The sequence below is a fragment of the Megalopta genalis genome, chromosome 15 (genome assembly GCF_051020955.1).
Source record: "Megalopta genalis isolate 19385.01 chromosome 15, iyMegGena1_principal, whole genome shotgun sequence".
Classification (NCBI taxonomy): Eukaryota; Metazoa; Arthropoda; class Insecta; order Hymenoptera; family Halictidae; genus Megalopta; species Megalopta genalis.
In genome coordinates, this window is record NC_135027.1 from 6,041,263 (window position 1) to 6,054,156 (window position 12,894).

A 12,894-nucleotide genomic window follows, 5' to 3' on the forward strand; every position below is an offset into this window, starting at 1 on the left:
GTGCCGGTGTAGGTGCGTGCTATCGACCGGGTATCCTTCCGTGCTGGACGCCGGTGTGCCCCACCCTGATGTCGTCGTAGCAAACATAAGCGAGAGAGAATCGGGCGGATAGAGGGGGAGCGCAAGACCGTACACGCGTCCGGGGAAACGACAGAGACGCGAGGCGTGTTGGTTCCGCGCGCGAGCAATCGGAGGAAACGAGAGAAAGAATGGTTGCAGAGAGGGGGGAGAGGACGGGCTTTGGAAAAAAGCGAGACAGGCTGTGGGAAGGAAAACGCGCGAGTGCGACGAGAAAGGATTCCGTGCCGTCGTGAGAGCGAGCGAGGGGGGAGAGGAGAGGTTCGCTAAACGGGGGAAAGTCTAGTGGAAAAGGAGACGAGAGACGGTCGGGGGAGAAGGATGGCGGAATAAGGAGTGAAAGGAAGACGAGAGAGGTCCTGCGCGATGAACAGGGACGGACGGAAAATTGGTGCGAGCGGCAACAGTCGAAGAGAGAAAGAGAGAGATTCGTGGGTCCGGGGTGGGGGGAGAGACGAGCGAGGCGTTCCAGAGGGAGGAAGGGAGCGAGGGAGAGAGAGAGAGAAAGAGAGAGAGATCACGACACGCAGAAATGCCTGCTGCTTAGTGATAGCGTAGAGACTGTAGTGTTCGGATCTGTCTGACGGCGCGCGGACCGTGTTCACGGCGGACGGTTACGATTTCCGGAGGAAAGACGAACGGTCTCGATCCCGTCGCGGGTTTTCTTAATCGATTACATATCGGGGCCGCGTGTGACCAAGCTGGGAAAAACTGTTCGCGAACCAGTCCCGAACACGAGGGAACAAAGGGAAAGGTGATCCGCGGAAGAACACGCGAGACCAGTGCCCAGAGCAACGGGAGTTCCAGGATAGGTTCCTAAAGCTCTTAGGGGAAGAGAGAGAGAGAGAGAGAGAGAAAGTGAGAGAGCGCGAGGAAGGAGGAACAACCACGAGAAACTCAAGGAAGACTGAATCCGCGAATCGAGTTGCATTTTTACTAGGCCCCTTTTTTCGAGATATTTTCCCCGTGATCACCCTCGATCGTCGCTTTTCTAGCTCCTCCGCTGTGCATGACCGGTAAGTAGGCGGGGGAAACCGGACCACGACTCCTGGTCGCACCTAAAATCAACACGGAACGAGCTCGCTCGCGCGCGCGCCACTTTTCAAGGACCGAACACCGGGATTTCGCCGGGATTTTCTCTCGCGAGCTGTCGCGGATATCGCGATATCGATTCGAGAAGTTCCCCGGAACGCGCGACGCGCCGGTTCGCTTTCGTTTTCACCGAGCGGACAGGAAACATCGCCGTATAATAGTACTCGCGCGACATTGATCGCGATTGCCGGTGGTGGCCCGTCCGGCGCCACCTGTTTCCCTCCGCGGATTTTCCGTACGCGGCCCTTGCCGGTCCCTTTGTCCGGCAATCGCCGTTCTTCACGCTCGATCGTTGTCGTCGATCGCCATCCCTCGGCGGATCAATTTTTTTCTCGACCTGCCTCCGTGTCGTTTCCGAAAATCGACACCGGTCGACCCGGTTGCAATCGAACGCACGCTGCTGCGGCGAGAAAATCGATCCTCTTTCTTGTTGTCCTAACGCGATCCGGAAGCTCGTCCCGAGTGCGGCGTGTTTTCGGGAGTCGGGGGAAGGGGCCGCGGGAGAGAGAAAACCGACGATCGGCCATTTTCGAATTTGTCAGCTCTCGTCGACCGGTCCAGCGAACGTACAGCAGCGGATCCTCGCGGCACGCAGACCGGACAATTCGCCGGGGATATTTTGGTGGACCTTTTTTGCCACGGCGCATCGTCGGCGTGAGAGAACACGCCTACAGAGAGGACAGAAGAGTACGCTGCAACGGAGAGCGACAGCGCGAGCGTGTTCTCGGCCGAGAACAATACGCATTTCCTTCTCCGTCCATCTTGATTCGCAAGGACCACGACGCGACCTTCTCCCTTCGCTCCCCGCGGCACTGTTTCCGGTATCGGTGAACTCTGTGTCACGGGCTCGGGTCGAGGGCGGAGAGAAAGGAGAGAAACGGACACGCAATAAAGACAAGCAGTTTATCGGTCGACGGTGAACGCACACGCACGCCGGTGTTCGCGCCCTCGATCCCTCTCTTCGTTTCTCTTCCTCTCTCTCTCTTTCTCTCTCCTCCGCTCTCTCTTTCTCTCTCACTTTCCGTTCATCTCTCTCTGGCGCGCGCGCCAGGGCGTCATCGTCGTCGTCGTCATGGGCGGATGTACATCGAAGGATACCACCTCCAGCGACGAGTACGTATCGGTTGAACGGGACAAGGAACGAGGCGCGAACCGATAAGGGACGGTCGTGGGAATGCCGAAACGGAAACGCGATTTTCGGGCGGGATCAGAAACGATTCTATCGATTTTGCGGCCACCGCGAACCGCGTTGACCACCCACCCCTGGTGTCCGGTCGCATTTTGATTCGAGTCTCGACGAACTGCTAGGTCGAGTCGTGGATAACATCATCAGTTTTCTTTGTCGGACACTTTTGTTTCGTTCAGTTTTTCTATGTTCTTGTGTTTTCGTTATTTTTTATTCTTTCGTTTCATTTACTTCGAACCGTCTTCCATTCGGCGACTCATAGCGGGTAGATACGGGCAATGGATTGCACCGAGTCGCATCGGAAGCGTTACTCATGACTCGATCTAATATATTTGTAGGCCAGAGCGATACGATTTCATCGAGTACGGTACGCGCGAAACGCGTTTAGATATCGCGGCGAGCAATCGAATGTTTCCCGAAGAACGAGAAAGGTGGACGCGAACACAGCAATCACGGTGCAGTTCGGCTCGCTGTTTGCGGCCTGCGCAACACGGGATTTCGAAGGGATGCGAATTCTAGTCAGCGTCCAGTGATGTAGGCGTGCGATGGGTCGGACGCGATACTGTTGCGTGTGCGTGCGCGAGCGCGCGCGCGCGCTGCGCGCTCCCAAGTGGGTTCCCGGAGTGCTCGAGACACGCTTCAGCTTTCGTGGCTAAACTAGATCGGAGGGCTTCGGGATAACAATACGGAAATTCGAGGGTCTGTCTACGATAATCCCTACGTGTTTGCCAAAAATAACCTCGAATTTTACGAAACTGATTTCGCGTCTTTTCTGCATCGATCCCTTGCCTTTCCATCTCGTCCCGTTGATGATAACAATAGCGCCGAGTTTCGGACATATTTGCAGCGAATTTTTCAAAATTTATAGCACGCTTTCATAAAACGATTATACATAATTTACTGACTCGTTGTTATTCGAAAGAAGCTGTGGCTTTGTACTGTTATCGTAAAAATGGCTGTTTACCCGTTCATTCGAATAAATTTAATGTATTAAACACATTAAACGTATTAAATGTATTAAATTATACTAAATTAAATATATTAAATTATATTAAATTAAATTAGATATATTAAATTATATTAAAATAAATATATTAAATTACATTAAAATAAATATATTAAATTATATTAAAATAAATATCAAATTATATTAGATTAAATATATTAAATTATATTAAATTTAATACATAACATTATATTAAATTAAATATATTAAATTATATTAAATTTAATACATAACATTATACTAAATTAAATATATTAAATTATATTAAATTTAATACATAACGTTATATTAAATTAAATATATTAAATTATATTAAATAAACTAAATAAATTAAATAAATTAAATTAGAAGACAGTACAAAGCAATCGCATTCGAGAATGGAAAAAGCTGGCGACCAGTGACCATTGTTGGGTGAACGGGGCCACCATTCTCGACGACTTTGTTCCTTTGTTCGAGTACACGGTAGATTGTAGAATGTCTACTATATAATACGTGTAGAATATCGAGTGCCGGGCCCTCGAGCCGAACGGCAGAGCGGAAGGCAAGGGGTCTCCGCCGAGTTTACGCTAACCGACCGACCCCTGCGTCGACCGCACAAAAGGGTTAACCCTTCACCCTTGCGTCGGGGCGTGTACAGGAAGCAGGTCACCTGAAAAATTTTATTTGCATTTCGCTCGGCATGTCGAACTACGATCACCGTTGCTGGCGCAGCTTTCAAAAACGTGTTTCGCCGAATAATGATCGCTGGTCCGATTGAGAATACAGTAAATTCTCCCCAATTGACGCTCAGATTGTACAGAAGAATGGACAATTCGGGAAAAAGGGAATACGATTACTCGAGCCTTGCAGCTCGCTTTCATAGCAAACCGATTATCGAAAACTATAAAAACGAGTCGCAAGGCTCGAACGATCGCATCTCCTCTTCCCAAATTGTTCATTTTTGTGCAGAATCTGAGCGTCAATTAGGGAGAATGCACCGTATTCCGTGCAAGATTTCAACGTGCGTGGAATAAGGGCGAGACTGTGTAAAGTAAATAAAGTAAAATAAGAATGAAAATAAGAGCGGAAAGGCGAGTGCACACGCGCGATAGCTTGCGATGGAAATTTATTAATTTTCGCCGATTCGCTGGCTGCGTTGGACAAGCCAGAATATTTTAGAGATTTAGGCGACGTGCAAATCCGACCGAGGAAGCTTCGACCTCGATCGAAGTTGCTCGAATCGGTGCTCGGTCAATCTATCGTTCGTGTGCTCGCAGAGAGAAATAGAGGAGATCCGGCCGTAACAGTGTCTGTCGCTTGTAAAGAGACGCATAAATCGTCGGGCCGATAATCGGGGCATAAGCGAGGCTTAATCGAGAGACATAATCGCCGCATAATCGTCAACGATGGGCATATGCGAGTCAACGGATGAGGCGACTGTCGAGGACTTGTACGTATTGGCACACGCTGTTGTTCTCTGTGTCTCTCTATCTCTCTCTCTCTCTCTCTTTCTCTCTGTTGTTTGTTGAACGTCGATGACCAGGCACCACGAACAGCAAACTCGCTCGAGCTCGGCTTTTCGATCGTTATTTCGAACGATAAAGCCGTATTCTTTTGAACAGCGCACAAAAATGAACAATTTGGGAAGAGAAGATACGATTCGTCTCGTTTTTTTATAGTGGTTGACAATCGGTAACTATAAAAACGAGCTCGAATAATCGTATCTTCTGGCCCCAAATTGACCATTTTCGTGCGCAATCCGAGCGCGAATTAGGGAGAAATTCTGTATTCTGGAGAATCTCGTTCCTCGGAACTTCGTGTCAAAAACTTCTTGAATTTCTCGTTGAATTCTTCTTGGCTTTACGCGCGATCTTCGTTCGAAAGAAATTATCGCATTTGAGATTTTCGCGTTCACCGGTTAATCGTGAAACTATTCATCCTCGATCGTGACTTGTAAATACAGTAAATTCTCCCTAACCGACGCTCAGATTCTACACAAAAATGGACAATTTGGGAAGAGGAGATGCGATTATTTTATTTTCGTAGCTGCCGATTGTCAAGCACTATAAAAACTAGTCGCAAGATTATTTTATTATATTATATATTTTATTTGGTTATATATTCTATTATTCTCTCATTTTATTTCATTATATCTGCTCTTCCCGAATTGTCAATTTTTCTGCACAATCTGAGCGTCAATTAGGGAGACTTCACCGTTGACACGAATCAGAAACGATCTAGAGGCTGTTTCGCGCTTCGAAGCTACACTTCGGGAAACATTGCGCACCGGTTCTTATTTGCTTCCATCGCGTCCATGATCTTTCTGTATCGTCAAGATCATCGGTACCCTGACGAGTGTTCTCGGGAAATACGGTTACGTTCCCTCGACATCCCGCGGTCTACTCGACCGATCGATCTCGAGCTTCGTCGACGAGTCGGGCATTATTCGAACAACATTTCGAATAAATTCGTCGAATGATATTTGATCCCAGAAATATTTCGAACGAAATTTAACCTCGACAATTACATCGAACGAATTCTTCGAACGAAATTTGACTCGAGAATTATAATCGAGCAACGGCGAAAACTCTGGTCGACGAGTCTGGAAAGTTTCGCGAGCGTAACGATGTTCGATCGCAGCGAGAAGATTTCTCGAGCCCTGTGCTCGCTGGCCAGAGAAAACTGAGCATGCCCGCTTCGGGGGAAAATTCGGCAACTTGTTCTCGAACAGAAAGTCTCGATCGAGTTTGAGTCGGAGCACTTGCAACTTGTCAGTGTATACGTATCGCCTCAACAAGTGCACCGTCGACCACCGGCGAGAGACACGCCTTCTACTTCTTCGTCGCCTTCACTGATCGCACGACACGTACCGTTCGGAACGGTTCCGAAGGCCAGAGTCCGTTCGGCCAACATGCAATTAGTTCGATAGCCGAAGCGACGACATTCGAGCAACGCGCACCACGCAACGAGAACGGTCAGCCGGGGAATCCAATTCGTTCGCAGTGTTCTCCCCGTTCTGCCGACAAATGGCGGACCCTTGCACGCCGTTCTGATTTCCACGATAATAACGGAGATCGGCAATTCGTGTCCTACAACGGTGACACTCGATCGTGTCGGTATTGTTTGAAGTTTCGTCACCTTGACATTTCAAAGCCAGTTGTGAATACGTACGGATCCGCAGCCTATCGTTTACAAATGAGTCGGGCACGATACGCTGTCGCGAATTTCTGTACTCGGTATCAAGGATTATTTCATTAACACGTCGAATGCCACGGGGGTCACCGGTGACCGGCACTTAACTCGGCGGTGACGCCTTGGGTGCCACGGGTGACCGGCGCGCCCGAATTAATAGGAATATATATATATATAATTTAAAAGAAATGTCAATATCTAAAATTTTGTATTATTACCATCGTCGATTATATATATATTCCTATCAATTTGGGCGCACCGGTATATATATAATTTAAAAGAAATGTCAATATCTAAAATTTTGTATTATTACCATCGTCGATTATATATATATATATTCCTATCAATTTGGGCGCACCGGTATATATATATAATTTAAAAGAAATGTCAATATCTAAAATTTTGTATTATTACCATCGTCGATTATATATATATATTCCTATCAATTTGGGCGCACCGGTATATATATATAATTTAAAAGAAATGTCAATATCTAAAATTTTGTATTATTACCATCGTCGATTATATATATATTCCTATCAATTTGGGCGCACCGGTATATATATATATATAATTTAAAAGAAATGTCAATATCTAAAATTTTGTATTATTATTACCATCGTCGATTCAAACAGTGACCCCTGTCGCAATTAACATGTCAAACATGGTTATACACTGTAACTTATCTATTGCAGATAATATTAGGTCTACGGGATAGTTCTGTGTCCGTTTAAGAAATGAAAGGAAATAATAGATTTTTCATAAATTTAGTAATATTTATTGTACAATATAATTTCCGTCGTTACTTATGATCTCTTGCCAGCGTGATGGCAATTTGTGAGCAACATTGTTCAAAAATATATGTCTCACACGAATCTGTGCGTATCTATTGAAATTTGCAATGACATTGTCGGACAGAACTTTCCGGTAGACCTAATATTTCAACATTATACGTATCGCATGAAAGAAAATTCATCGTGGCGCCACGGACAATTTCTGTAAAACCGGGGCGTGTGGCATTCAACGTGTTAAGAATACAACGGGCACCCGGTAGAGAGCTCTTCGCGATTGAACGATTCTTGCTTTTGCTGCCTCTATCGATCGTTTTGGCGCCAAGTTCAAACCTTTCTCGAATAACGAATAACGTGCTTCCGTACGCGAAGCACGCGTTTCCGAGGGCCCGTTTGCCGCCTGTTGCTGCCTTTGCCATTACCGTTGCCGTTGCCGTTGCTGGTCTCCCGTCAGGAATCAATCGATCATCGCGACCAGACCGCTCGCGATGCTCCCCTGTAAGCTTTTAAACGTTCTCCGCGCCTCGAACGAAGCCCTAACACGATCTTTGGCCCGTCGTACCGTTCGATTGCCGCTCAGACTGATTCAAACGTGAGTAACAACATTCGAATCGCTCGTTAATTGCGGCAACGTTATCTTGTTCTCGATCGCCCGTTTAGATTACACGCGTCTTATCAAGCGTACCCTTTTATTTAACAAATTATCAGTGTTAAATTATTATTATTATTTTTGCGCGTCGCAAAAAGCAGACGTTATCGTCATTTCGGTGTCGCTCGTGAGCCGCGGCTGTTTTGATTTCGATTACATAATTCCAATTGATCGTATCTTTCCTTTTTTTTTTTATCGCGCCGAGACTTATCGTTTCGAGTTTTAAGGGATCGGCTAAGAGATATCTTCGGATCGCGGCTGACGTCGATAATATGGGTCATGAAATTTGTGAAAGTGTGAGATGCACCGACGATATTAATTGAAACTCGATAACGTATCGATCAATTGTCGTCGATAATGGATCGATAAGCACGCGAGCAAACAACGGCCGAAGACAAGGATCTCTCGCGATCGAGAGAGATTCGAACGAGCACCTCTCGGACAGAGACCGTCGCGTTCATCGACACGCCCGACTGTGTACCGACACCTTGACACAACGAGTTGCGTCATTAAGCACCTTTTTGTTCCCCGTGGAAACCGCGTGATTCCACTTCCAGCTATATCCTCCTTGTTCTTTGTTTGCCTCGCGGGAAATCCGAGACCGCGGGTGCAACGATTCGAGAGTACGGTATATCACCTCGCTCAACGGATCAGCCAGAGCGCCGCGAGAAGTCTCCCGTTGTTGTCAAGATGTTAGCACCCTTCTTTTAACCCTTTCGGTACGAGCGCGTTGTCCGCCGTGACACTCCCACTGTACGGGGTGCCGCGCCGAAAATGCGCACATAACGCAGGGTCAGTCCACTTTTGTACGAAGATTTTCTTAACCCTTTCGCTACGGCAGGCCTCGCCGCGGAGTCCCTCGTGTAGAACGGAGCACCCTGCCGAAAGCAGGAACGTTAAGCGCGCGCAGTCTTCAGCATTCGGGGCCAAGTCTTTTGCTTCAAAAACGTTGGATTAATATGACCAGATTTGTTACAATTGATCGTAGTTTTTGGTAGATGATAGCGTCTGCGAACAGAGGAAAGCGAGGCGATAGCCCTTGTTTTAACTTTTGGCTCCATTGTTGTGACCGGTGACTATAGTCACCCGTCGTGTATAGGTGGCATCTTGTGGCAAGTGACTATAGTCACCCATCGTATGCGGGTGTCGTTTTGTGGCGGGTGACTATAGTCACCCGTAGTAGCGAAAGGGTTAAGCGTTAAGCAACGACTGTGCTTAATCCGTTTCTAAATCTTTCTTTAAATGTTTCCTGTAAACATTCTGTAAAGGGCCTACAGAAATATGGCTTACATGGATGCCAGATGTATTCGGCACTCGTCCATATTGGTCATCAGATGGATGCCGGATTTATCCGGCGCTCGTACCGAAAGGGTTAAGAACAATTTCGAGACTGTCGAAGATCGCGATCTTCGCCAACGGGGGTGGAAAGCGCCGCCGTTGAACGAGGTGTCGCCGTGCTTCTGTAACCGTTGACGGAAGCTTCCTTCAGTATCTATTCTTTCCCTCCTTCTCTTCCACTTCCGTTTGAAGGTCGTACCGACTGATCGAACCGGCGGCAATTGTTGATTGCAGCAAGAAAAACAGCAACATGGTGGACCAGGCAGTTCTGGACAAGCTCGAGGCTGGCTTCAACAAGCTGTCCAGCACGGAGAGCAAGTCGCTGCTGAAGAAGTATCTGACGAAGGAGATCTTCGATCAGCTGAAAACAAGGAAGACCACGTTGGGCGCCACCCTTCTCGATGTGATCCAGTCCGGTATCGAGAACCCCGACTCCGGCGTCGGAATCTACGCTCCCGATGCCGAATCCTACACGGTATTCGCCGATCTGTTCGACCCCATCATCGAGGACTACCACGGTGGCTTCAAGAAGTCCGACAAGCACCCGCCGAAAGATTTCGGTGATGTCGACACTCTTGGAAACTTGGACCCGGCTGTTAGTATCTCGATATCAGCGTTTAGAAAATATCTTCGATATTTATATCTTCAATAAAATAGCTTCGTTTTTAAATAGTAGACACTGTCCGATGGATAACCATTGAAATGATTATTTTTATCGATACAGGGCGAGTTTGTAGTTTCCACACGCGTCAGATGCGGGCGATCCTTGGAAGGCTATCCGTTCAACCCCTGCTTGAACGAAGCTCAGTACAAGGAGATGGAGGAGAAGGTCTCCACCACTCTGTCCGGCCTGGAAGGCGAGCTCAAGGGAACTTTCTACCCTCTGACCGGCATGAGCAAAGAGGTCCAGCAGAAGCTGATCGACGACCACTTCCTCTTCAAGGAGGGCGACCGATTCTTGCAGGCTGCTAACGCCTGCCGCTACTGGCCCACCGGCCGTGGCATTTTCCACAACGACGCCAAGACTTTCTTGGTCTGGTGTAACGAAGAGGATCATCTGCGTATCATTTCCATGCAGATGGGTGGTGATCTTGGACAGGTAAACGTGTTATCTTAGATACACCGAAGGTTTTAGACTTTGACGACCCCGCGGTGTCGCAAACTTCTCCTATTGTTTGCTAGTTTGAACGGGTGTCGTACCTGAAAACTCGTGTAACCATAACAAGAAAACCTAAACATAATATAGTCGGTGCGATCATTCCGAAAAGCGCGGTTCCAAGATTCTTTAGAACAAGCTGTCAAAGTAATCTGTACACGCGGTGGAATTATTTTGGACGGATGCTCCGCATAGAAATTGAAGGACTTTGGAAAGCGCGCGGGCCCCGTAATCCAGTCGACTACATGAAGCGCGATTCGTTGTTTCAGGTCTACCGGCGTCTGGTGACCGCCGTCAACGACATCGAGAAACGACTTCCGTTCTCCCACAACGATCGTCTAGGTTTCTTGACTTTCTGCCCGACAAACTTGGGCACCACCGTGCGCGCCTCTGTGCACATCAAGGTGCCCAAGCTGGCCGCGAACAAAGAGAAACTCGAAGAGGTCGCGTCGAAGTTCAATCTTCAGGTCCGCGGCACCCGTGGAGAGCACACCGAAGCGGAGGGCGGCATTTATGACATTTCCAACAAGCGGCGTCTCGGTCTGACCGAGTACCAGGCTGTGAAGGAGATGCACGACGGCATCGCCGAGCTGATCAAGATCGAGAAGGAGCTCTAAAAATCCCGCGCCGGACGTTAAATAACCGACACCGCGATCACTTTACCCCCCCCCCCTGTTTTCCCTTTAGAAGTTCTTGACTCATCGGGGATCGACCTTGCTCTCGCTCGCTTCTCGAGCCAATCAACGGTAAAAGAGCCTACTTCTAGACACATTCACGACAGAGAAACGATTCGTCTAGTTCGGAAGATCGACGGCGCGAAGGCTACGCGTTTCCCTGTTGACGCGAGCTCATTCGAAAGGATTTGATATTTTGTTCGATCCAAGGAAAAAGAAAAGATTCGTTATCCCGAGTGGGATATTATTTTGTAATCCACGTCTGTGCGTAGAACACGGTGTAGAGAGACAGTTTCTCCCTTTTAATTTCGTAGATCGGCTTTCGGTCCTCGATGCGTTAAGACCTAATGCAGCTACAAGCGGGTCCTTAGAGTTCCAGGGGAAACGACGGAAGCCTCGTTTACGTCGAAAAGAATTTCAAAGTGTCTGGACTCCTCCCCCGTGGCGAACGATCGTTTCCTCGTCCATCTGCTCGGTCTTTGCCCCTCCACACGCGTTATGATTATTATTACTACTGCTACTGCTATCATTATCATTATTATTATTCTATAATTATTATTATAATATAATTATTAATTATTATTATTGTTATTATTATTATTATCATTATTATTATTATTATTATTATAACTATTATTGTCTCTTATGTTGACTCAAGTTCCTTTTTACAGATACAAAAGAAAACTGAAAATAACCGGCAGCGTAAGAACAATTACAAGAACAGCTTATTGTTGCATTACACGCGAATACAATCGCGCATTCTATGTTTGACAGTATTTTTATTTCGTTTCACCCCATTTTTTTCTTCCGAGGATATGTAATCCAGCATGTAGAGAAATACACGCAGTATTCTTTCATTTCTCTGTTATATTGTGCTCGCTTCAACCAATTTCCTTGAACCTTTCGTAAATCGTCGACGTCGCGAAAGGTCATTTTATCTGCACCCCTGGATGTTGTGATTGTCTTTACTCGAAGAAAGTTGAAACTACGGATGGATGCTGTGACGGGTGTACGTGAGATTCGCGTTCGACCAACGACTCGAACGCGTGGCGGCGGTCGCGTTCGATTTTTGTACGTTTTACCGGAAGCCCGTTCGTTCGATTCCCCTCTTCTTTCTCTCCTTGTCATAACGAAGCCATCCGGCTCTCGTGGAAACGCGTCGAACAGTTTCTTACGAGTCACAGACAACAGAATTTGTACCGATGACGAAAGGAGACGGTTGTCGACAAACAAATTAACGGTGTAAACAGCCCGCAAAAATACATCAATGAGAGAATCGATCCCACTTCTAAAATCTATTACGAAATCTAAACCAAATGTCACGACCGCGAAGATCTTTCGATTTGCAAGTGCCAACTCGTTTACAGATTAAGTTCAACGCGACGGACAACGCGAACATCCAACGAACTACGATGTCCACGCATTGTCGAAAGTATGTTACGCGCACGTCCCTTTTCCCTTTTATTTCTCATTTTCTACAAAAACCAACAACATCTGCGACGGATTGTAACACGTTGAAGTGTTGCGGCTAAGGGCTGTTACAGCTTCGCTGTCAGATGTACGAAAAGATGAGTTTCAGACACAAATAAAAAAACATACATGCTAGAAGACCTTCCTTTTATTACATCCTGTCCTATAGTCCTCTTCTTATGTCTGACTGTTTTAACAACGTACTCTCTAAAAGATATCTTTCACTGGTGAATACGGTCATGCATGTGTAATCCGAATGAGACCATTAATTACAGTTATCAAA

The 12,894-nt window shown here is 46.9% G+C and overlaps 1 protein-coding gene across 4 annotated transcripts in view; it reads left to right on the plus strand.

The window, feature by feature from the left end:
- Positions 1–12,749, plus strand: part of Argk1 (Arginine kinase 1) — a 29,457-nt gene extending 16,708 nt beyond the window's left edge. The window contains exons 1-5 of one of the 4 annotated variants that reach the window (XM_033468736.2): positions 679–1,094; positions 1,713–2,283; positions 9,546–9,906; positions 10,036–10,410; positions 10,737–12,749. In XM_033468736.2, the coding sequence (XP_033324627.1) occupies positions 2,243–2,283; positions 9,546–9,906; positions 10,036–10,410; positions 10,737–11,084 (1,125 nt within the window). In that variant the 5' untranslated portion in view covers positions 679–1,094; positions 1,713–2,242 and the 3' untranslated portion in view covers positions 11,085–12,749. Of the gene's footprint in view, positions 1–678; positions 1,095–1,712; positions 2,284–4,661; positions 4,792–9,545; positions 9,907–10,035; positions 10,411–10,736 lie in introns of those variants that run through there. The other 3 variants (XM_076526656.1, XM_076526655.1, XM_033468737.2) reach the window with 3 other exon arrangements.
- Positions 12,750–12,894: the final 145 nt, after the last annotated feature.